This window comes from Halichoerus grypus, chromosome 15 (genome assembly GCF_964656455.1).
Source record: "Halichoerus grypus chromosome 15, mHalGry1.hap1.1, whole genome shotgun sequence".
Lineage (NCBI taxonomy): Eukaryota > Metazoa > Chordata > Mammalia > Carnivora > Phocidae > Halichoerus > Halichoerus grypus.
In genome coordinates, this window is record NC_135726.1 from 18,385,382 (window position 1) to 18,407,246 (window position 21,865).

At 58.5% G+C, this 21,865-nt stretch overlaps 3 protein-coding genes across 8 annotated transcripts; 2 read left to right on the forward strand and 1 right to left on the reverse strand.

The window, feature by feature from the left end:
* Positions 1–143: 143 nt before the first annotated feature.
* Positions 144–6,800, reverse strand: E2F4 (E2F transcription factor 4). The gene is made up of 10 exons (XM_036115117.2): positions 6,612–6,800; positions 6,069–6,178; positions 5,766–5,927; positions 5,391–5,434; positions 4,615–4,676; positions 4,097–4,394; positions 3,450–3,629; positions 1,433–1,480; positions 1,182–1,226; positions 144–1,079 (listed from the first exon to the last, which is right to left on the reverse strand). The coding sequence occupies exons 1-10, from the start codon at positions 6,744–6,746 to the stop codon at positions 964–966; spliced, it is 1,200 nt and encodes a 399-aa protein (XP_035971010.2). The 5' UTR covers positions 6,747–6,800; the 3' UTR covers positions 144–963.
* An 11-nt stretch (positions 6,801–6,811) lies between these two features.
* Positions 6,812–13,511, forward strand: EXOC3L1 (exocyst complex component 3 like 1). 5 transcript variants are annotated; one of them, XM_036115097.2, is made up of 14 exons: positions 6,817–8,473; positions 8,567–8,763; positions 8,974–9,149; positions 9,231–9,450; positions 9,977–10,589; positions 10,669–10,786; positions 10,922–11,047; positions 11,147–11,247; positions 11,455–11,565; positions 12,301–12,430; positions 12,554–12,676; positions 12,753–12,908; positions 13,000–13,124; positions 13,228–13,511. In XM_036115097.2, the coding sequence occupies exons 2-14, from the start codon at positions 8,718–8,720 to the stop codon at positions 13,415–13,417; spliced, it is 2,235 nt and encodes a 744-aa protein (XP_035970990.1). In that variant the 5' UTR covers positions 6,817–8,473; positions 8,567–8,717; the 3' UTR covers positions 13,418–13,511. The 5 variants fall into 5 exon arrangements, with proteins under 5 accessions (XP_035970995.1, XP_035970996.1, XP_035970990.1 ...); XM_036115100.2 differs by having other exon boundaries at positions 8,989–9,149; XM_036115096.2 differs by having other exon boundaries at positions 8,701–8,763.
* Positions 13,512–13,853: 342 nt separating this feature from the next.
* Positions 13,854–21,613, forward strand: MATCAP1 (microtubule associated tyrosine carboxypeptidase 1). Of its 2 annotated transcripts, XR_004924458.2 has the most exons (8): positions 13,854–14,010; positions 16,793–17,418; positions 17,501–17,644; positions 17,885–18,017; positions 18,136–18,187; positions 18,969–19,274; positions 19,419–19,516; positions 20,265–20,306. XR_004924458.2 is itself a non-coding variant. In XM_078063018.1 (7 exons), the coding sequence occupies exons 2-7, from the start codon at positions 16,849–16,851 to the stop codon at positions 20,427–20,429; spliced, it is 1,416 nt and encodes a 471-aa protein (XP_077919144.1). In that variant the 5' UTR covers positions 13,854–14,010; positions 16,793–16,848; the 3' UTR covers positions 20,430–21,613. The 2 variants fall into 2 exon arrangements, 1 of the variants encoding a protein (XP_077919144.1); XM_078063018.1 differs by lacking the exon at positions 18,136–18,187 and having other exon boundaries at positions 20,265–21,613.
* Positions 21,614–21,865: the final 252 nt, after the last annotated feature.

Below are 21,865 nucleotides of genomic sequence, written 5' to 3' on the forward strand. Positions count from 1 at the left end.
GTGGGGGCGGGGGGGCGGGGGGGGCGGGGCGGGCGGGATGCCAGAGCAGCCACACCTCCCTTTCCAAGAAAGGTAACCCGCCCGGTCCCACCACCAATCCAGCCGAATTCCAGGGAGGGGCCCTGAAAGAACGAGGTCAGAGATAGCCTTAGGCATGGTCTTTATTCACTTGGATACTGTACAAATATTACAATTTCCTTTTGCTGCAAAAAGTATAAAAATAATCTTTATATAGGAATCCGTTCGTTACTGCAAATCTTTCTAAATCTCTGCAAATGGCTCTAAATGAGGGCAAATGAATAAACAAGGGGGGGGGCTACAGGGCAGCAGGAGATTGGGCCAATCCTCAGGGGCTCACCCGTCCAGATTTCTAGCTAAAGATCTCTCTGTTCCTTCCTGTTAGCAGCCCCCCACCTCACCCCCCACACCACCTATAGGTACTCTGGGCTAAGGGCCCAGCAGATGGGGGGTACAGGGGAGAGGTCCAGGGGGAGCTGCAGGGTCAGGGGTGGGGAGAAGTGAAGGAGGCTAGGGGTGGTGCTGGCAAGTGTCTGGCTCCACCCTAGGCTTCCCTCCTCAGAGTGGGAGGCATTGGCTGCAACAGGGCAGTGGGGCTGGACAAGCTGCCCTATGCAGATGATGGCAGGTCTTCAGTTCTGTGCCAGAGTGGCAGCCGAGCCTGGGCTCTGAGAGGGCATGAGGTGGGGGAAAGCCCCCGAAAAGGAGAGGCAAACACTCTGGCTCTATGGTGAAGGGGGCTGAGCCCCTTTCCCCTGCTTTCCTAGCACGGTACAGGTGCTCGTGCAGGAGTGGGAGTCGTGGTCAGAACTGCAGTGAGGGAAGACTGGGGAAGCCAGGAGTCTGTGGCTCTCAAGCTGTGCAGGGGTAGAGTGGGGGAGGTCCTCAGGCAGCCCCCAGGTCACACAGTCTGTGTCCCAGCCACACAGGGAATGTCCCTGTCAGTCAGAGGTTGAGAACAGGCACATCGAAGAGGTCACAGACACCTTCACTCTCGTCCAGGTTGTAGATGTAATCGTGGTCTCCAGGGGGTGGAGAAAGGCGGAGGAGGGGGGCAAACACTGCAGAGAGCACCAGGCTGAGGCTCTGGGCCAAGGCCGCCCCCCCAGCAGTTGCCCAACCCCCTTGCCCACCCCCACCTCCCACCTTCCTGGGCTACCCACCTTCTGAGGACATCAGCTCCTCCAGCAGCTCTGAGCTCATGCATTCTGGGGAGGGAGGGAGAGCTCAGTTACATTTTGGCTCCTGGCTCTCCACCCACCAAAGCCCATGAAGGGGACCCCCCTAGCCACCCATCAGGAACTTTACTCTTTGCCCAGGTACCAAGCACAATCATAGGTCCTCAGAAGTGCGAGAAAACAACCGTAAGACCCAATGAGCTATGCCCTTACCCCATGGAAGAATGCAGACCTACCTCGTGTGGGATCAAAGATTTCTGACAGCTCTCTGGGGAGTTCCAGAACTGAAAGACAAGGAAGCCATACTCAAGGGCACAGAGATCCAGTCTGGTCCCACTCTAGCCTCCACCTTCCTCAGATGTTATACCACCTGTCTTGGGGCTCCACACAGCTGAGGAGATGGAGGCCCTGCCCCAGGCCAAGCTGGCATTGTCAGTCTCCCCTGCTAGATGTGAGTTCCTTAGTGCTGACCCCAGGGTACGAAAGGCCCATCGTAGATGACTGATACAGCCCTTCTAACTCAGAAGTTAGAGGGCAGCAGACCCTTCCCTTGATGGGCTCAGTAGGTACGCCCTGTCTGATGGTCTCTGTCTGGGAAGACTGGGGAAGCCAGGAGTCTGTGGCTCTCAAGCTGTGCAGGGGTAGAGTGGGGCTGGAAGCCAGCTCGGTATCCTCCTGGGGCTGGAAGCCAGCTCGCCTGTCTCCTCACTCACACCTGCCCTCGTTGAGCACCTGCTCAATGCCAGGCTCAAAGGCCACACCCTGGACCAGGGCACTTGGCAGAGGAGGAGGCAGACACTTAATAGGGGCTGGTGCTATGGGGTGACAAGTCTGCTACAAACGTCTGACTGGGAGGAGGCACATGGGAAGCAGAGGAAAACGAAACTGGAGAGGAGTGCTGGCGCACGAGGATCTCATATACCAGGTGAAGGGGCTGTGGTTTCATCCAGCAGGCCTTAAGAAGCGTTAAAGGTACTTTGCAAACACAGAAATGCCACACTCAACCTGTGTTGCAGACAGATCCCTATTAGTCGGGGTAAAGAGGAGGATGCTGAAGAATTTAGGGTAGAGGTAGCCAGCAGTGACCCTGAGTGTTGAGGATACATGAAGCCAGTGATGGGAGATGTCTGAGACAAAACTCAGTTAATTAATGCCAGATGGAGAGCAGGAAAAGCGAGGAGATGGAAGTGGAGAGACATGCGGGTGTCAGGCCTGAGGGACCAGGGCCAATAGGAGGGTACACACAGAGATAGCAAAGCAAGCTTCAGTTAATGATACAGGAATGAAGTGCCCATCAGATGTGCAGAGGAAAGCACACGGACACAGGTGTGGAGTTCAGACAAAGACCTAGGCAAGCCAGAGGCTAGGGATTCATCTACCCAGAATGGGAGCCCTCCACAGGTGTGCAATAGACAGAGACCTGCGACGCACAATGTTTATAAAGGCATGCAAGGGAGAGGACGGAAAAAGCCGGTGAGAGAAGAGCCAAAGTTGGCATCATAAATGCCAAAGGAGCTAGAAAGCAACACCATGGAGCAAGAGAGCGCCAGAGCGAATCACCCAGAAACGTGCTGGAGGCAGCAGTCAGGGCGAGGCAATGTCTCCAGAGCAGCACCAGCGTCCCGGGGGGTGGGGGTACAAGGGTCCTGAATGCTGGAGGGGGACGAGGAGACCAAGACACGGAATGGAACAGAGATGACCTGCCCAAGGAGTCCAAACAGAAATGACACAGTGAACGTGAGAGAGGGAACACAGAGGACAAAGCGTCACTTAGTGAGAAGAGACTGAGCAGTGCTTGTGGGCCAAGGAGAACGAGTCCTGGAAGACGCAAACACCCAAATCGCAGGTTGGAAAGAAGACTCCAGGCAGATAATGTCACCTCCCCTGGGAAGGCACTGCCCCACCTTTGGAGCCCGAGGGCCTTTACCACAGCCCCCTCCCCAGGATGGCAGTTATGCCTTCCTGACCCCTGAGTGCAAGGGGGGGGGGGGGCAGGCAAGGCTTGAGAGGGGCCCAGGAGTTGTGGGTAGCTCGGGAAGGGGGGCAAAGGGGCACCGGTGCTGAGCTGGCAGCCAGGCTCCTCACTCAGGCTGGCAGAGCTCTGGGGTCAAGGCAAGGGTTGCTGGGGGGCGGGGGGCGGGCTGGCCAGCTCTGGCCGAGGAGACAAGCGAGCTGGCTTCCAGCCCCAGGTGTCTCTGACCTAGCAGTGGCTGCGGCTGGGTTCTCCCTGTCCCTCAGGGGCCACACACTCACCTCCTGTGGGGTCTGCCTTGATGGGCTCAAAGGAGGTAGAAAGGTTGGGTCCGGATGGGCCGCTACTGCCGTCCAGCAGGGCGGAGGACTGCAGTGGCCGGGTGTCCAGGGCTGCCAGGCCTGGGGGCAGGGAGCCGAGCTCCCCACCGTCCTTGCTGTCCGGTCCAGGGCCACCGCTCACTGCAACCAGATCCCCCAAACCCAGTCACTTGGGAGCAGGAAGGAGGATACCGAAGCTTTGTGCTAGAAGCCACAGTCGGGATGACAAGAGCCCGGTTCCCAAGGAGAGAGGGGCACCGCCAGTCCCCCACGCAGAGGTAACCTAGCAATGAGCCCCTGAACACAGAGGCATGAGGCCTGCAGGAGCGAGACTCAAGGATGACGTGGCTGCTGTGCCAGGCTTCAAGACGGGCTGCCAGGGGAAGAGAGACCCAGGTGGACCCGGGGAAAACCATCCCCACTAATACCCCTTCATACATTCAGAGCTTCCCTGTTAAAAAGGGCTCATTCACGACCATAGCAAAGGGAGGCCAGCTGGAGACCAGGAAAAGGACAACCCCCACAAGGTCTCTTCCAACACTGAGTACAGAGGTGCTGCCTTTTGGGCCCCAGAAGTCACCCATCACCAGCTGCCTGTTATACGTCACCTGTGATCTCAGCTGCTGGACCGGGCACCCCCTGGGCTTCGGTGATGCCAGGGACAGGGGTGGGGGTGGTCAGCTGGGGACTGCTTGGGCGTGAGGCGTCCTGGGGCTGGGCCAGGGTAGGCTTGGGCAGAGGCGGAGGGGTAGAGACGGCAGGAGGGCTCTGGAGCAGATCCTCCGGTGGCGGCACGGGCACTGCCACAGGCGGGGAGCTCCACGCCTCCTTGTTCACCAGCAGCACCTCGATGGGGCCACTCACACTCTTCAGGTGAATCTGGTACTTCTTCTGTCCATTGAGGCCCTGGAGGTGGGGGATGGGGGACAGGTGGAATTAGAAGCAGGCTTGGCTCCTGCCTGACCCTGGGCCAGGGCTGCAGTGTCCTCTCCCACCCTAGGCTGCCCGTTCTTCTAGATAACCCCCAAACCCAGGCCTCCCCCTACCTGCCCCACCCGGGACTTATCGGGCTCCACAGCTAGCACCCGCCCTCAATCAACCCCGCCTGCCTGGGCTGAGCACCCACCTCTGGGATGGGCACCTCGAGGCTGGTGCCCGACGGGGCCCGGATGGCCAGAAGGGTATCTCCTAAAATGACAAGGATGGGTCAGGGCCCATGGGCTCAATCTAATCTGAGAATGGGGATGCCTATCCCTTTGAGCAAGGAAGGGAATCATGGTGTCTTAGGACAGTAAACCTCACCCAACCCCCCACTGGCTGGGGCAAAAAACTAAAGCTTTTCTCCTCCCAAGAGCCCAAGGGTCAGTAACCAGAAAATCTGGGTTCAAACATGTGGACTGAAGGATTGCTGGGCAATCTCACTTCTTGATTGATGGGGCTGCTCCCTAGGAGTAGATGTTCAGGCCAAGGCCAATTTTCCTTCCCCAAACCAGTCTAGAGAATGCAAGATGGAGAAGGAACAGTTCCTATATCTATAACGCAACTAACAACAGGTTGCAAGTGAGCACCATTGTTCTCTGGCTACAAGCATGCAAGAGCGTACACACATGCTCTGTCCCCCTTATGCCTCTGTCATGCCTGAGAAGCCAAACCCAGGAAACACTGCAGATGGGGACTGACCCAGGGACCCAGCCCAGAATTCTTGTACCCTTTCAGTATGATTTGCCTCCATGGGGTCCCAATGACCCTCAAACCCAGGACTTACCCTGCCTGGTTCCTCTCTGGGCAAGCCCAAGGAACCCTCTTAAGAGACAAAACTCTCCTTGGGCACTGAGCCCACTGCTCAGGGCTGTGGCTCAGTCTAGCCCCACCCCCATTGCCCCCTACCCAGGCTCTGCTCACCAGCAAAGCATCTGCAGATGTCCTCATGAGTCACGTAGGCCAAGGTGTGGGGGTTAAGGAGAACGGCTGATGCCCTGCCTATGGTGACAGATGGCAGACCACAGAGAAAACCCAGCTCTTTAGCAGAGATCTGACATACAAGCTCTCAGAGAAAATCCTGGGGCCTGGGGTCTACATGGAGAAGGATCACAGGCCAAGAATGGTTGGGGAAGGGGCTTTGAGTCTGAGGAGGGAGGCCAAGGCAGGGACCTGGCCAGGAGCTGCAGGATCATCCTCCCGAGCAGGATAGTGTCTAGGGTACCACAGAGCAAACCCAGCTGGACTAGAGGGCCCCTCTCGCCCACTCCCCGGGAGCAGGGACCACCAGGAGGATATCAGCTGTTCTGCACGTCCTCTGTGACATTCCGGATGCTCTGCTGCACCCACACCTTGTGCTTGTCCAGTTCTTGCTCCCGCTGCTGCAGCAACTCGATCTCAGCCTTGAGCTCAATCAGCTTGTCCGCAATCTCCCGGGTATTGCAGCCAGGCCCCACACCCCTGAGCCCAGGGAGTGAGGCTGAGAGGAGCTACCAGGAACTCTGGGTCCCATGGCCCCTGCTCTCTCCTGTGTCCTCCTCCCCACGCCCCTGACACTTCTGGGTAAGAGATGCCACTGCCCTCCCAGGCGCCCCCACTCACTTCCACTGGATGCTATTCTTGGATTTTTTCTCGATCAGCCCGATGCCTTCCAGCACGTTGGTAATGTCGTAAATCCGCCGCTTCTGACGCACAGCAAGGGTGTCAGCTGCCTGGCAGACAGAACAGAGCACAGGATACTCAGCCCCACTCTCAGGTGTCCCCCCAGCTACCTTGAAATCTGGTCTGGAAGTGATCTGAAAAAGGGGTGGCCTGAGTCCCAGCCCTCCTCCCAGGCGCCAAAGATCAGGACCGCGGGGCAGGAAGAGGCCTGGCACAGTCTGAACTGATGTTCTGATGCCTTCCCACACCAGCCGAGGAGGGCCACGAGGACCAGCACCTGCAGCCCAGAGCCTGGCACATAGCTGACGCCCAATGGCCTCGGCCGAATGAATGAAACAGTTCCCGGCCTCCCTCCTGTGAGAAAGCACACCAATGGCGGCTTGCTCCCTGAGGGCTCAGCTGGACGGCCCCAGGGGTTCCCACTACCGGTCCAGGCCTGCCTGGTCCACCATCCTCCCGGTCGCCTCTTAGCCCAGGCCGCACCAGCTTGAGGTCAAGCACGCCGTCCTTGGCCTCCTGCAGAAGCGACACGAACTTGGTGGTGAGAAGTCCCAAGCTCTTCTCGTGCCGGCTTGGGGTGCCCGGGGGCGGCGGCGCCTGTGGCCCGGCCTCCGCCATCGCTCCCGCCCGCCGCCTCCCCTCAGCCAGGCCAGGCCAGGCCGGCGCCGCCGCCACTTCCGCTTCCGTTCCTGGCCACCCGGCCGCCGGCGCCAGCGTCGCTGTTTCCGCTTCCGCTCCGCGCCCTCCCAGGGAACCCGGCGCAATTCCTCTCTGCGGACACGGCAGCAAAACTTCGGGGACCATCAGCAAATATCCAACCGCCGAAGAGGACGAAAACAATCCGTGGATCCCGGGAGAGAGGGCAGGGTGCAGGGAGAGGTGGAGGAAGTCGGTGGGCAGTCCCGGCAGTAGAGAAGGGAGAGCCACCAGAACCTTCCTGGCTGGCCAACCTGTCCCCATTTCAGAAGAGGAGACCACGCTGCCTGATGAACCCAATGTGTTTCCCCAAACCTGCTCCTAGAAGCTGTCCCAGTGTCTTGGGTTTACTGACCCTATTCCTGTCTCTCACTTCCTGCCAAACAGCAAGCACTAACTACATCGAGCTTGCCCACTTGTCTCCATTCCCATTCCCCTTCCCTGATCCCAGCCTCATCTTTCTCTTGTCTCAACACTGCAGTGCTCAGAGACCAGGGAGTCTAACAATTTTCCCACCAAGGCAAACATGCTTACCTAGGTGTACATATATGTAAAGCACTTAGAGCAGTTCCTGGAAGGTAGGAAAGATTATGTGTTGGCTAGTACCACGTTGTTATGTTTGATACCATCATTATTTATTATCGTTTATTTTAGGTCAAGATCTCTGGGAGGCCGACTTTGAGACAGGGATCTGCCTGCAGGGAAGTTTAATGAGGATCCATCCTTGTAAGGGAGTAAGACATGCAAAATTGGGCAGAAGGGGGACTTAAACTGTGATGCAGTTATAAGAGAGGCCTCAGGCCGTCCACTGAAACTGGGGTGGGCCTTCCAAGGTGGTCCATGTTCAGGCAAGTTTACCAGGCCTTTGTGCCCTAACTGTGACCGAGAGACTCAGCTGTGACACCTCAGCAACCTACGCTCCTGGCAGCTAGGGGAACAAGTGGTGTTGTCCTGAAGGGTGGATTTGGGTGGTAACCAGCGCCCACTATATTATTACTACCCGGTGGTCCTCTCCATGGCCCCCTTTAACTCTCAAGACAAACACAGCTTTCCTAGCCCTTCTACCCCTCCCTCACCACCACCCACCACACGCCTTCCTCACAATAGCCTGTGGCCTCTCACTTCTCTGCAGAAGTGCATTACCCTCCTCTGAGGAGCCATCAACACAGTTTTCCTACTGTGATGTTGTCTACACCCATATTTGCACACCGTTCTCCATCCCAAGTTGGGGCCGTCTAGTTCACGCCTGTGTCCTGAGCACGAAGAGGTCCTGGATGGGCTGGGCAGGACTCAGGGATTACAGGGAGCACACCCCCTCCCCCCAAGGAAGCTGCGCCCAGCCCTCCCCACCCCATCCCACATTGCAGATGCACTTTCCTGTTGGGAATAAAAGGCCAGAGACTCAGCTTCCTTCCTTTCTGGGCATTTGGCCTTGGATGGAGGAGGGTGCTCCTGGGCGGGGAGGTGGTAGAGAGGCTTCCTTGGGGAGAAGAATTCTGCTACATGCTGAGGTGTGGGCTGGAACCACCCAGGCCTCGTGAGCCAGTGAAGAGAATACCCAGCTCTGCCCTGAAGACTGGGGGAGAGGGCCATCCTCAAGGCCAAGGCTATTTTCAAAGGAGAAAGAACTGGATGCCTGGCCAAGCCTGGTGAGTTCTGTACCAAACTGTCCTCTGCAATTCAGAGCAGGAGCTGGGGCCAGCAGAGGTCTGTGCCTACCCTGCCTCACTTGGTGTCTGCAGGGGCAAAACTGAGAAACCCAGTCTCCCCAACATTTCCTGAGGGGGCTGGACAAGAACCCCCCTCCTCCTTCTCAGAGGGGCCTAGCCTGAGGCTACCGCTCACAGGAGCACCCCCACTCCTACCTCATCTCCAGCTCCTCGAGGGACTGCCATGGACTCAGCAACGAAGGACGAAATGCAGCCCTCACTTCCCCCTGGTATGAGCCCTCTGGGTGGGCTGAGGGAGGGATGGTGGCAAGAAAGATGGGAATGGTGGGGTTGGATCCTCCTTGCCAGGGCTGGCCGGAGCTCTATAGGGCAGCAAGAGGAATGGGTCGGACTGCCCTAGGGGACAGGCTGAGAAGTAGGAAGGGGAGCAGGTTCGGGCCACTTCCTGTAGGCCCTGCCCAACTGACGAGGCTGCCCAGGCTCTTCCTGCCCAGGGCCTGAGTGGCCAGAGCAGGAGAGGGCGGAGCGGCTGGCCCGAGGAGCAGCACTCAAATGGGCCTCGGGGATCTTCTACCGGCCGGAGCAGCTGGCCAGACTGGGCCAGTACCGCAGCCGTGAGGTTCAGCGTACCTGTTCGCTGGAAGCACGCATCAAGGTGGGCATCAGGCAGGGGAAAGGAGTGCCGGGGACAGGCTGTAGGACTGGCCAGGCCTCACTGGCTGCCTCCCTCCCACAGTCGGTGGTGCAGTCCTACCTGGAGGGCGTGAAGACGGGTGTGTGGCAGCTGGCCCAGGCTTCCGAGGCCGTGCAGGGCGCCCGTGAGGCCCTGGGCCAGGCCCACGGGTTGCTTCAGGGTGCGGCGGAGGCCACGCAGACCCTCAGACCGCTGCGGGAGCAGGTGGCACAGCACAAGCAGCTGCAGGTCCTGTCTCAGCTGCTGCCCCGGCTCTGGGCAGGTGAGTGTGCGGGGGCCCTGGGCCTCAGCCCCCCAACCGTTAGTCAATAAACACCCATCACTGACCGAGGGGCTGGGGCACTCGTGGGAGATTGCATGGAGGGACACACCAGGGACCTTCCAGAGAGTACTTCAGGCTTCAAATGGCGTATGAAGCAGGATACAAATTGGCTCATTCTGGGATTCTCAAGTATGAGTTGTGTGAATCAGGACTGAGACTCAGCCAAGTGGCTCTGACCGCCCTGGTTGCTAACTTATTGAAGTATTTAATAGCCACTAGCATGGCCCTGCGAATTCCACACTGCCTTGCCTCCTTTCTCTTGTTCCATCAGCTCAAAAATTTACACCTGGCCCGCCGGTTCTCTAGGCCCTTCCCTGGGTCCTTTCAGATTAGTCAGTGCTCTGCTGTACTGGTTACTGAACACTTTACACCTCACTGCAGCCCTAGGGCCTCAGCACCCACCGCTGCACCCGTCGTATGGGGGGAGGTTTGAGACTCAGGGCTGTTTCCTCTCCTCCCTGTTTAGTGCCAGCCGCAGTGGCCCACGCGCGGAGCCTGATTGATGCCAGGCAGCTCTTGGAGGCATATGTGTGCCTTCGGGAGCTGGAGCAGCTGCAAGAGGAGACGTGGGCACCTCTGGGGGGCCTGGAGTTGCCAGTCTTCGAGGGGCTGGGCCCCCTGGCTGAGGCTCTGGGCCAGGCGGTGGAGGCGGCTGCAGGGGCCGCAGGGCGGCTGGCACGGGAGGACCCAGCCCGGCTGGTGGCTGCCGTGCGTGTGGCGGAGGTGGATGCTGGCTACACAGCCTCCCTGGAGCTGGCCCCCAGGGGCTGGCGGCAGCGCTGTCTGCAAGCATTGCAGGAGGGCCTGGACAGGACCCACTTTGGGACGCCTCTCCTGCCTGAGCCGGGGGCCCTGGCAGGGTGGCTGGAGGCACTGCGGGTGGCTTTACCGGCCGAGCTGGCCACAGCTGAAGCCCTAGTAGCGCCCTGCTGCCCACCGCACTACAAGGTGGTCCGGCTGTGGGCCCACACCCTGCACAGCGGACTGCGCCGCTGCCTGCAGCAGCTCCTGGGAGGGCCTGAGCTAGGGGCTGCTGAGGCCTTCACCCTGCTGCACTGGGCACTGCGTGTGTACCTGGGGTCAGTACCCTCGGGCCATCGGGAAGTGGGTGCCTCAGAGGCTGGGGGCTCACAGTGACACTGGGCTACCCATCTGCAGGCCAGAAATGATGGGGAGCCTAGAGTTGGGGCCCGAGGCTGACGTGTCTCAGCTGGAGCCCCTCCTGACCCCGGAGAACATTGAACAGCTGGAGGCAACATTTGTGGCCCAAATCCAGGTGAGTAGTTGGGGCCCAGGCACAGAGAAGCTCTGCCACCGGCTGTGGGCCTGTATCTGCAGAGTCGCATGTCTACCTGTCTCTAGCAATACCAGTGCTCTGCTACATCCTGCCCCCCTTTGCCCCTTCCTCCAGGCAAATGTGGCCCAGTGGCTGCAGAAGGCACTGGATGGGGAGGTAGCTGAGTGGAACCGAGAGCAGGAACCTGGCACAGACTCTTCTGGCTTCTACCACTCACCTCTGCCGGCCATAGTGCTGCAGGTGGGTGGGAAGAGGCCAGGCAGGTGGGAGGCCCCCAGAGGGAAAGGGGAGGAGAAAAGGACTAGGACTCTGCTGATGGCCACCCGTTGCTGTCTGCAGATCCTGGAAGAGAACATTCGCGTGAGCAGCCTGGTCAGCGAGTCACTGCAGCAGCGGGTGCAGGGCATGGCGCTCTCGGAACTGGGCACATTCCTGAGGAGGTCTGCCAAGGCACTGACCCACGTCCAGCCCCTAGACCTGCTCCTGGGGCAGCCCAAGGGGGCTCTGAGTGAATAAGGCACACCAGGGGGAAAGGGCTTCTTCAAAACAGCGTCTTGGGTTTCTTGGAGGTGGGGCTGGAGTACCAGGGACTCAAGTTGTGGGGGCGCCAGAGTGACAGGTACAGGAACTACCTCTGCCCTTTGCAGCTTTAGTGATGCTCTGATCCGATTCTCCCGAGACCACGCCAGGGGGGAAGCAATGGCCCCTCATTATGTGCCCTACCTACTGGCCACCCTCAACCACCAGTCAGCACTCAGGTACCAGAAGCCTCCCCCACAGAACCCCTGACTGAACCCCAATTAGGTATGGACCCAGCCCACACTAGGTCATCAGAAATTTTAGACTCACGTGGCTCTGAGAGTCCAATCCTAGTTCTACTAATTGCTAACTGTGTGACCTTGGATGAGTTACCTAATCTTTCTGAATCTCGTTTTTCTTATCAGTATTATGTGTAGGTAATAATGGTACATTCTGAGAATCATATAACAGGTGTGAAGTACCTATCAGTGCTTGCCTGACAGTACCAATTATTCATTCATTCATTTATCCAACACATACTTATCAAGGCCCTACTCTGTGCCACGTAATGTCTGAGGTTACAGTTGTGAACAAAACAGAAAAAAATCCCCTTCCTCTTGGGTCTTATGTTCTTTGGGGTGGGGGCAGAGAGAACAAACAAGTTAATGATGAGTTTGAATCCCTCCTGGCTGGGATTAAACTCTTCCCTTACCCAAACAGAAACCAAAAGACATGATTTGCTCGAAGTCACACTGCGAACTAGAGGCAGGTCTGGTTGGGCTCCTTCTAGCTGTCTGAGCCCACCACTCCCATCCTCAGTCCAAGCCCTAGATCTACAGAAGTGCAGAGAGCCGCCATTCTTGCCCCCTCCCGCCACACACTTGCACCACTAGGTGGCGTCAGAGTGGCTAGACAACGGACGACCGCGAGGGCCTTGGCCTTGGTCCTGAAGCCTTAACTTTTGGTCCGTCCAGCTCCTCCGTGTCGGTCCTACAGCCCGACGGGGCGGCTTCAGGAGCTTTGGCTCCGGTGGAGACAGCGCTGGACGAGTTGCAGAGGAGGATCTGCCGCCTGGTGTTGGAGGCGCTGCTGGCGGAGCTCCAGGTAAGGCTTCAAGTGGGGATTGGGGTGGGGGGAGGAGATGCAGCATATATGGGTGTGCATCTCTGCAGGGGGAATGCTAGTTCTGGATCGTTCCTTCGACCCCATTTCTGCCCCAACCCCCAGCCCCTGTTCGCGGCTCTGCCCTCACGCCGGTGGCTGTCGAGCCCAGAGCTGCTGGACGATGTGTGCGAGCGGACGGCGCGCTTCTGCCAGGATTTTAGGCGCGTGAGGAATCCTGCGGCCCAGGTGCGTTTAAGGGAAAGGCTGGGGAGTAGGGAAGCCCCATGGGAAAAGCACGCTGAACCCACTGCGCTCTCCGCAGCTGCTCCTGGCCGAGGCGGAACGTACGGTAGTACTGCAATACCTGCGTGCGCTGATGCAGGGCCGCCTGGTGTGCCGAGGAGCCGACGAGAGGACCCAGGCGGCCGAGCGCCTGCAGCAAGACGCGGCCCAGCTTCGGGAACTTTTCCTTGGCTTGGTGAGAGTTCATTAGGCGAGCAGATGAACGGGAATATCAGTGGTTGGGTGGAGGTCGAGGGCGAACGCGAGACCTACCCCGCGGTGCTCAGGGCCTGGAGGAGAGTGTTCAGTGCGCGCCAGTGCTCCTCGCTCTGCGGGATCTGCTGAACCTCCGCGACCCCATGCTGCTTGGCCTCGAGGTGGCAGGCCTGCGACAAAAATTTCCAGACGTGAGGTGCGAAGAGTGGTTCTGGTGCGGGGAGGGGGGAGAGGGAGGGGAGGATGGATTCGGGAAGAGCGGGGCGGAGCTGACACACAGCTCTCTGGGGTCCCCGTAGCGAGGATCACGTCTCTGCCCTCTTGGACCTGCGCGGGGACGTGTCGCGGGAGCAGCGCCTGGCCGCACTCAGCTCCTTGCAGGTGGGCCCACAGCCCTCGCCCTCTGCCGGTCGCCGCGCACTCTTCAGCCTCGTCCCAGCGCCTGCTCCTGCGCTGTCCTCCTGCCTTCCCTCGGGGCCCTGTGCCTGACGCCCGGCTGCCCTCCGGATACAGGGACGGCCCCCGGACGCCTGAATTGTGTATTGGGGGAAGGGGGGATAAAATAAAAGTGCGATGATTAGGGGGTCCACGCTCAGTGAAACGCCTAAGGTATCCTGGCTCCAGTCCTCATATATGGGCTGCACCTCACCTATCCTGACATCAGCCCGGTATGGACTGGGTTCCAAGTAACCGAGCTTCTGCCGCCATAGGTGGACTTCAGCCCCATCTATCCGCGCCAGGGCAGTGAGCTTGTGTGTCGAGGCCCTGACTTTGAAGGCCGACTAGTACCTGAAGCGCTGAAACCCGCCGGGTCCTCGTGGAGGGGGCGGGCTTAAGATAACGCCGCGCCCAGGGGCGTGACTTTGTGGAGGACACCGCCCCCCTCTGCTCTGCCTGGCTCCACCCACAGCTGTGTTCTCGGGTGCTCGCCGCCGCCGAATTTGACGTGAATAGGCGCGCCTTCGCGTGAGCGTGCGCGCGCCCGAGTGCGTGCGTCACCGGCGATCGGCTCCCGCCGGCTGGGCGGCTGGCGACTGGTGTTGCGGAGCGGGAACGGCGGTGGCGAGAAGGGGAGCGAACAGGTGGGGGCGCGGTACGCGGACGGAACCCCCCCACCCCCTAGAGGCCGCGAAGGCACGCGACACGACCCCTACTCATCTAACCGGGAACCCCCCCCTCCATTGTCCTCTGGCTCCGCCCTCCATTGGCCACGCCCCCTGCCCCATCCTCCGCCACTTATTGGCTGCAGGTCACGCCCCTCCTCTATCTCCCCGTCCCCATTGGCTCCTCTTCCACGTTACCTCTCCGAGAGTTTTTTATTGGCGTAGGCCACACCCTCTCATTTGTCACCAGACTCCGCCTTGTGTCTGGGCTCCTCCCCAGCCATCTTTCATTCATTCCGCAAGTAGAGCTGGGTGCTCGGGAGATGGGGGTCAAACAGATCCGTCCCTGCCCTGAGGCAGTTAAGGGGGTGGTGTGGGGACACGGATCTAGGCTCCGACAGTGACAGCTTAGGGTGGTAAAGAAGCCCCCTAGACCCTGGGAACCTCCAAGACGCCAGGAAGGCTTCCCGGAGGAGGTGAGACCTAAACCGAGCCCTGAGGAATGGTTAGGAGTTTGTTACAAGGAGACATTGCGAGGGCATTCTTGGCAAAAGAACCTGAGACGTGAAAGAAACAGGCGTATTCTTGGTAATTGCGAAGAGGTAGGTCGAATGAAAGAAGGGGGGTGGGGATGAAGGGAGAGGCGCAGAGACCAGTGAGGAGTCCAGAAAAGTGTAGTTAGTTGAGAAGAGTGAAGTCTGAGGCCTGAACTTTTCAAACAGCTGGTCACTAGGCAGAGGGAAGGGAGGTGGGGGCAGGGGATCAAAACTAGATATGGAAACATAATGCGGGGAAGGAATGATTCCAGTTCTGAGAAGGAGAAGTGCTCTTGGGTTCATCCATTTAGTGAGCAACTGCTCTGGGTCGGGTACTATTCTGGGATCTGGGGACACAGCTGTGAATATTCGAAAGGAGAAAGCAGATAATAATGACATATACTGTACTTCAGGTGGTGACAACTGCTTCAGAAACCAATAATGTGGAGAAGGGAAGATCGTGGTGGCGAGGAAAGAGGAGGTTTACTATTTTATAGAGAGTGTGTTAGGGAGACTTGTTTAATAACATATTTGTGCAGAAATCTGAGGAAAATGGGAGAGTGAGCCCTGCAGTTATCTGGGGGAAAGCATTCCAGATAGGGGACATGTTCAGTCTGAGATGCCTGTTAAGTACATTCAAGTAAAGATGTTGTATTGAGAACTGGCAACACTAGTCGGAAGTTTATAGAAGTCTGGGCTGATGTACTTAAAATCATGAAAGCAGATGAGATCACCCTGGGAGTAAGCATAAATGGAGAAAAGTAGAGACGTTTCCATAGAAGTTTCCAAGTCCACAGGAATGATGAGCAAGAAAGACCAAGAACTAACAGCCAGTGAGGTAGGAGAATATGTTGGAGTGTATTTGAGAAGCCAAGTGGAGAACATGTTTCCAAGATGACATGATTAATTATGTCAAGTGCGCCAATCAATATGAAGATCATTGATGACCTTGGTCAGATCAGTTTTTTTTTTTTTTTTAAGATTTTATTTATTTATTTGACAGAGAGAGACACAGTGAGAGAAGGAACACAAGCAGGGGGAGTGGGAGAAGGAGAAGCAGGCTTCCCGCTGAGCAGGGAGCCCGATGCGGGGCTCGATCCCAGGACCCTGGGATCACGACCTGAGCCGAAGGCAGACGCTTAACGACTGAGCCACCCAGGCGCCCCGGTCAGATCAGTTTCAATGGAAAGTGGGGACAGAAGCCTAACTGGAGTGAAACATAAGAGGAAAAGAAGGAATCAGACTGCATACAGATGGATGTTGTGCTGCAATAAGGAGCAGCTGGTGGGAGATGCAGTGGGGCTAGAGGAGTGTGGGGTCAAGTGAGGGTTTGGTTTTGTTTTTTTTTTAGGACAGAAATAACAGCATGTGTTTATGCTGCTGGAAAGAATCCAGTAGAGAGGAAGAGATTGATGGTGTTGGAGAAATGCTGGAACTGTGTCCCTGAGCAGGCAAAGGAGTTCAGATTCTGGAGCCTTCAGTCATTCTCTGGGGAGAGACTGGATTGTTCTGAGCCCTAGTACAGAGCAAGGGGTGAACCTGCCAATGCCGACCTTGGATGACCATTAGAAAGAGGCCTCTGATAGGAGACAGACCAAGGATTGGCTTGAATGTGCTGAAGTCTCCCTCTGCTCCCCCAAAAGCTGATTCTAATTCGGATTTAAACAGATGACCCAGAGGGGAGAGAGATCGTTCCAGGTGGAGGGACTAACATAAGCAAGGGGCATGCAGGCACTCAACCTGACTAAGGCCAACGGAGCTGGAGGAGGTGGTGGAGCCAGGTGGGAGGGGAGGGATGAGACTGAGAAAATGCCATAGTTGGAAGGCAGGTAGAAGGTAGTGAGGCCCCCTCATCCTTCATCCCAGCAGCTGGGGCTACACTATACCAGCTCCCAGTCTAGATGGGTGCTGAGCACAGGGATTAAAATCATGAGTAGGGGCTCAGGCCTTGCTCTCAGCAGCTCATAGTCCAAGGGGATTCCAGTACCACCATCTAGATGAGTGTATAAATTCTGCCTCCTCCTTTCCCCCAGTCCAGCTTCCTTGGGTAAGCTTGCTGGAGGGAATGGACACGGGGATGGGGGTGAGGGGCAGCTACCCAGACCCCTGGTGGCAGGCCCCGAGCCCACTAGGCACCCAGCCAGGGCAGTGTGGAGCACAAGGCCTGTTGGTGCTCAGGCCACACCCACTCATACTGGCCTCCACATGCCCTTCTGTGTTCCCAGAAGTCGACAGTGTGGGGAGTTGGAGTGACCCGGCTGGATGTGACCCCCAGGACAGAATGGTGCTGGACTCAGGGGCTCAAGTGTATGAACAGGCACCCCCCAGCCCACCAAGCAGTCCCTCATCCTTGGGCCATAGGCTGAAGCCCTCAGACCGAGATGGGACACTGCTGTACCCCTGGCCTCAGTCCCTGGCCTTGCCTCTGGCTCTGTCAATCCCCTCAGCCCTGCGGCCCCAGCCTGAGCTGCAGCCCTTCTCAGAGCTGCACTTGGGCCCCCGTGGCCACATGCGTCGCAGTGAGAGCACCTATACTGTAAATAGTACTGGCCGGCGGGGGGGTGGCACCCAGGGTCGGGGCCCACCTGCACGGGGACGGGACCCAGGCGGGGGCACCCTGCGGTCTGCAGCCTCCCTGCCTCACATTGCTAAGACTCGAAAGGATGCGGGCCATGGTGCCAGCAAGAGCCCTTGCATGTTGGTGGCCTTGAGGCCAACCAATATGGACCGAGAGCGGGACAAGTTCTTCCAGTCCCACTACACCTACAACCCACAGTTCGAGTACCAGGAGCCCATGCCCACGGCTGTGCTGGAGAAGTACTGTGAGGCTTCTGGACAGTTCATCCATCAGGTCAGTCCAGCCTGCCTGCCTCACCCTGGTCCTGATCACCCAAGAGGCCTGGTCTGACCAGCCACCGCAACCCTATGTGCAGGCAGTTGGCATCATTGAGGCTGTCCTGGAGAAGTTTGGTACCTATGAACACTTTGAAGCTGCAACGGGGGGCCAGCTGCTGACCAAGTGCCAGATCTGGTCCATTGTTCGCAAATACATGCAGAAGGAGGGCTGCGTTGGGGAGGTGAGCTAGCCCTGTCTTCGAGGCCCCTCTTCTGTGTGCCCCAAACCAGGCTGCCAGGCCCAGCTCCACACCTGGCCAGCTCGTGATCCCAGGCAAGCCCCTGTCCCAATAAGGTGGCAGCTGGCTCTGAGCAAAGGTGGTGAAGGGTGTGTGGCCTGCCTGCCCTGTGGCATCAGTGGGTCCACCTGCATCCTGGTCCCAGGGCTGGTGCCCATGGCTTAGGTTCACTACCACCCGCAGGTTGTGGTGCAGCTGAGTGAAGACCTGCTGTCCCAGGCAGTGATGATGGTGGAGAACAGCCGACCAACATTGGCCATCAACCTGACTGGAGCCCGCCAGTATTGGTTGGAGGGCATGCTGCGGCACGAGATAGGTCAGGGTGTGGGTAGGTGGGTGGGTGGGTAGGATGAGAGGGGGGCTGGGACAGGGTGGGGGGCAGCAAGGGGCCCCAGTAACCCCACCCCCTCTCTTTCTTCCCCTTCCTTCCGGAGGACGGGCCCTTTCCCTTCGTGAGCAGCTACCTCCTCCCTCTGGCTCACAGAGGTAGGCCAGAACATGCCTGCCCACTCTGGGCTCACCCTCATCTCTTGCTCCTTTTGGGTATCCTTTCCTCCCTCTACTTCTCTACTTCCTCTCTGATTTCCCTTGACAGTGGGGACAAGGCTGCTGAGGCCCGGACAGGCCAGAGGGAGTACTCTGAGGGTCCCATTAGCCCCGCCAACACGGAGGCCCTCCAGGGTGGGTGGAAGGCCAGATCCTAGGAATGGAATTAGTTGAGGACACAAAGCCAGGTTTTAGGAGGGGATAGGTTGAGCTGAAAAGGAGAGCATGGGACACTAATTACTGTTCCTTTCTGTCTATCTCTCCTCATCAAGAATCCTATAGCTCTGGGCAAAAGGTGTTTTCGCTGGGATCATCAGCATGACTGTCAAATTGATAGGGGCATGCAGGATGCGGGGCTGGGGTGGTTTGTGAGTTCCTGCACCTCTCCGAGGGACGTGGGGGGCAGTGTGAGTTTGGAAGAGTTGTTTGTGTGTGTAGCCCTGGATGGGTGGGGAGGGATTCTGGTGTGTGGGACTCTCAGTCTTTGGGTGTGAGTTCACCTGAGGAGGGTCTTCCCACTCCTGGGGTTGGGTGAGTGTGTATTGGGGGCGGGGAGAACTTGCGGGAGAGCCTGAGTTGAGGGGCTGGAGTATGCGTGAGTCACCATGAGTCACCGTCACTGTCACCGGTTAGAGGTTCTGTAGGAGGTAGCAGGACATGGCCGCAGGCTGGTCCCCTGGATGGCCTACCCAGTGCCTCCTTCCCCTCGCCTTCCCCGTAGGCACTCACTACCTGCGGGGCGTGAACAACGCGCGGCAGCCGTGGCACAGCGCCGAGGGCCGGCTGCAGTACGGGCTGCGGCCGGCGAACCCCACGGAGGAGGGCTTGGCCAGCCTGCACAGCGTGCTGTTCCGCAAGCAGCCCTTTCTGTGGCGCGCCGCACTGCTCTACTACACCATCCATCGCGCCTCGCGCATGTCCTTCCGCCAGCTCTTCCAGGACCTGGCGCGCTACGTGCAGGACGCCGACGTGCGCTGGGAGTACTGCGTGCGCGCCAAGCGCGGCCAGACTGACACCTCGCTGCCCGGTGGGCGCCCGCGCCGGGCTGGGGGGAGGTGCCCTGAAGGAGGCCTGGGGGCGTGCGGGATGGGGGGGAGTGCCCTGAGGGGCGGGGCCCTCGGTGGAGGGGGGGCGCTGGCCTAGGGGCTCACAGCCCTCCCGTGCCCCACAGGCTGCTTCAGCAAGGATCAGGTGTACCTGGATGGCATCGTGCGCATTCTGCGGCACCGCCAGACCATCGATTTCCCATTGCTGACCTCACTGGGCAAGGTGAGGGGCCACGGACCTCTAGAGATCCAGCCAGCTCTCCTCCCGGCAGTGTTCCCTGAGCCTCTGATGGCTGCCCGACTGAGGATTAGGTGCCAGGCTTCTCTGGTGGGGAGACCTGGGTGGAGGTGAACAAAGGAGAAGTGACAGCCTGGCAGCCAAAAGTAGGTACTTGACCTAGACTGCGGGTGTATGTGTAGATACCACATCTCAAAGGAGGTGAGCATTCAGGCCAGGGGAGCAGTCAGGAAAGTCTGGGGGAGGAGGCTGGAGAAATGGCCAGGGACCAAGTCTCTGGCTCTGGGTGTCTGTGCCAGGCTGAGAAAGGTGGACTTCACCTGAAGCAACAGGGAATCTGCAGAGCTGCAGAGTTGGAGGGTGACATATTCCACGTCCCTTCCCTCAAGCTGACCTAGAGAACCGTGACGGGGGAACCGTGGGGCTGGCAGAAGCTGGCACCCTGGCGTTCAGCGGTGGGTGTGGGGTCTGCGGTGCCTGAGGGAGATCCCAGGGAAGGTGTTCAGGAGGCAGCTGGATACCTAGGTTTGGAGGTGAGGGAAGAAGCTGGGTTGGGGTTAGGAGAGCAGACACACCCAGGACTAAGCCTCAGGGTACATAATACTGGGAGTGGATCCAGAGGGAGGCATTCCAGGAGCAGAGGCCCATGAGCCATTGGTGGAGAGCTGGGGCCAGCTACCTGAAAGCCATGGCTACGTCTGGCTGCCCCTGAGGCCCAGCTTCCTTCCTGCAGGTGTCCTATGAGGATGTAGACCACCTGCGGCCCCATGGGGTGCTGGACAATACCCGGGTGCCCCACTTCATGCAAGACTTGGCGCGCTACCGGCAGCAGCTGGAGCACATCATGGCCACCAACCGGCTGGATGAGGCAGAGCTGGGCCGCCTGCTGCCTGACTGATGCTGGCGAGGGCCACAGGCAGAGGCCCTGGACGAGGGCTCCAGATCAGCTCCCAGAACATGAAGCTGACTGTTCTGTGCTTCCATGGCCTGGGTGTTTCTTGGGGAATTGGGAGGGCAGGAGCATCCCAGGAGGTAGGAGTGGCAACATCAGAGGCTTTGTGTCCCTTGCTACCCTCTCTGGTGCCCAGGGACCAGCAGGAGCATGCCAAGCAAACTGAGTCTGCCCTCCTACCTCTAGCTCTTTGTTGAGCGGAGCGGAAGCCTGGGGGCAGGAGGGAGGCTGAGCATGATGGGGATGGGGGGTGGTTTGGGAGTAGAAACTTGTTCTTGCATGAGATGGCTTTGGGTGTCTGCATACTCCAGTCTCTCCCTTCCCCCACCTGGCCCCTTGGTGCTCCTTCAGCTTTCACGCTGTCTACCTCTCAGTGGGTCCTGGTGGGGATCTCCCTTCTCCTGGGGTGACTGCCTGGGTCTGAGGGCCTGGCTTTCACACAGACTCAAGGGGCAGGGGTCCTGGTGGTAGAGACCCAGCTGGGCTGGGGTGTGCTTTCTAGCATTTTGCCTCTCCCACTGGCCATGTATTTATACCCTATTTACGTGCTCTGCTTCCTGGGGCTGGGGGGCAGCAGCTTCTGACGGTGTGGTGGAGGGAACAGAGCTCCTCTGGAAGGCACGAACTGCTCCTAGCCCCACTCTCATCTCTGTCTCTCTCTCTCTCTCTCACACACACACAGTCCTTTAGGCCTTGTGGGTCAAGCCCAAGAGCTCACCTGGCCTTGCCCCCGGCCCTCCACTGGCCCGTGCTGTTCCTGTCTTTGCCCACACCCTCACAGCTGGCCTCTGGCAAAGGCTGGCAGAGGCTGGCAGCAGCCACACTTGAGCCTGGGGGGCAGGCCCCTAGCTGTTGTCCCAAGTCCTGAGCCTCCCCAGACCAGGATGGTGTAGAGGTGGTTGTTGCTTCCGGTTTCACCTCAGACTCAGCTGTGTGATGCTGACCCATTCCCACTCTCACCCTTGCCCTTGGTTTTCCCATCTATAAAACTCAGAAATGCAACTGGAAAGTCCTTATTCATTTAGCCAGTGACTATGTGTAGAGCACCTTTGTGTGCCAGTTACTGGTCAGAACCCTCACGGAGTTCCCAGTCCAGAGAGAAACCAGACAATTAAAACAATTAGAATGAAGTGTGTGGGCTCTGTCTACCCAAGATCCCTTCCTCTTCCTCTCTCCTAATCTCACTTCCCAAGGCTGTGAGCTCTAGCCTGCCCTAAGTAGAAAGAAGTCTCCCTTCCCTGGCTCTCTGCACCAGGCCCAAGGGCTTCCATGAAGTGGGGCAGGTGACTACATAGCCCTCCTCCCCCCAACTGGTTCATGAGGGGAAAAGGTCTGTAGGGCAGGGCCCAGGGGTCTGGCCCTTGTCCCCCGGGGTCCTGGGA

Excerpts from the sequence above, each read along its gene's own strand:
- E2F4 (XM_036115117.2), bottom strand. The coding sequence starts at position 6,746 with ATGGCGGAGGCCGGGCCACAGGCGCCGCCGCCCCCGGGCACCCCAAGC. Across the intron at positions 3,630-4,096 it reads TCCAGCAGCTGAGATCACAG|TGAGCGGTGGCCCTGGACCG; the intron begins GTGACGTATAAC and ends ATCTGGTTGCAG. Across the intron at positions 1,481-3,449 it reads CAAGGCAGACCCCACAGGAG|TTCTGGAACTCCCCAGAGAG; the intron begins GTGAGTGTGTGG and ends CTTGTCTTTCAG.
- EXOC3L1 (XM_036115097.2), top strand. The coding sequence starts at position 8,718 with ATGGACTCAGCAACGAAGGACGAAATGCAGCCCTCACTTCCCCCTG. Across the intron at positions 8,764-8,973 it reads GCAGCCCTCACTTCCCCCTG|GCTCTTCCTGCCCAGGGCCT; the intron begins GTATGAGCCCTC and ends GAGGCTGCCCAG. Across the intron at positions 12,677-12,752 it reads TGAGGAATCCTGCGGCCCAG|CTGCTCCTGGCCGAGGCGGA; the intron begins GTGCGTTTAAGG and ends CGCTCTCCGCAG.
- MATCAP1 (XM_078063018.1), top strand. The coding sequence starts at position 16,849 with ATGGTGCTGGACTCAGGGGCTCAAGTGTATGAACAGGCACCCCCCAGC. Across the intron at positions 17,419-17,500 it reads CTGGACAGTTCATCCATCAG|GCAGTTGGCATCATTGAGGC; the intron begins GTCAGTCCAGCC and ends CCCTATGTGCAG. Across the intron at positions 17,645-17,884 it reads AGGAGGGCTGCGTTGGGGAG|GTTGTGGTGCAGCTGAGTGA; the intron begins GTGAGCTAGCCC and ends TACCACCCGCAG.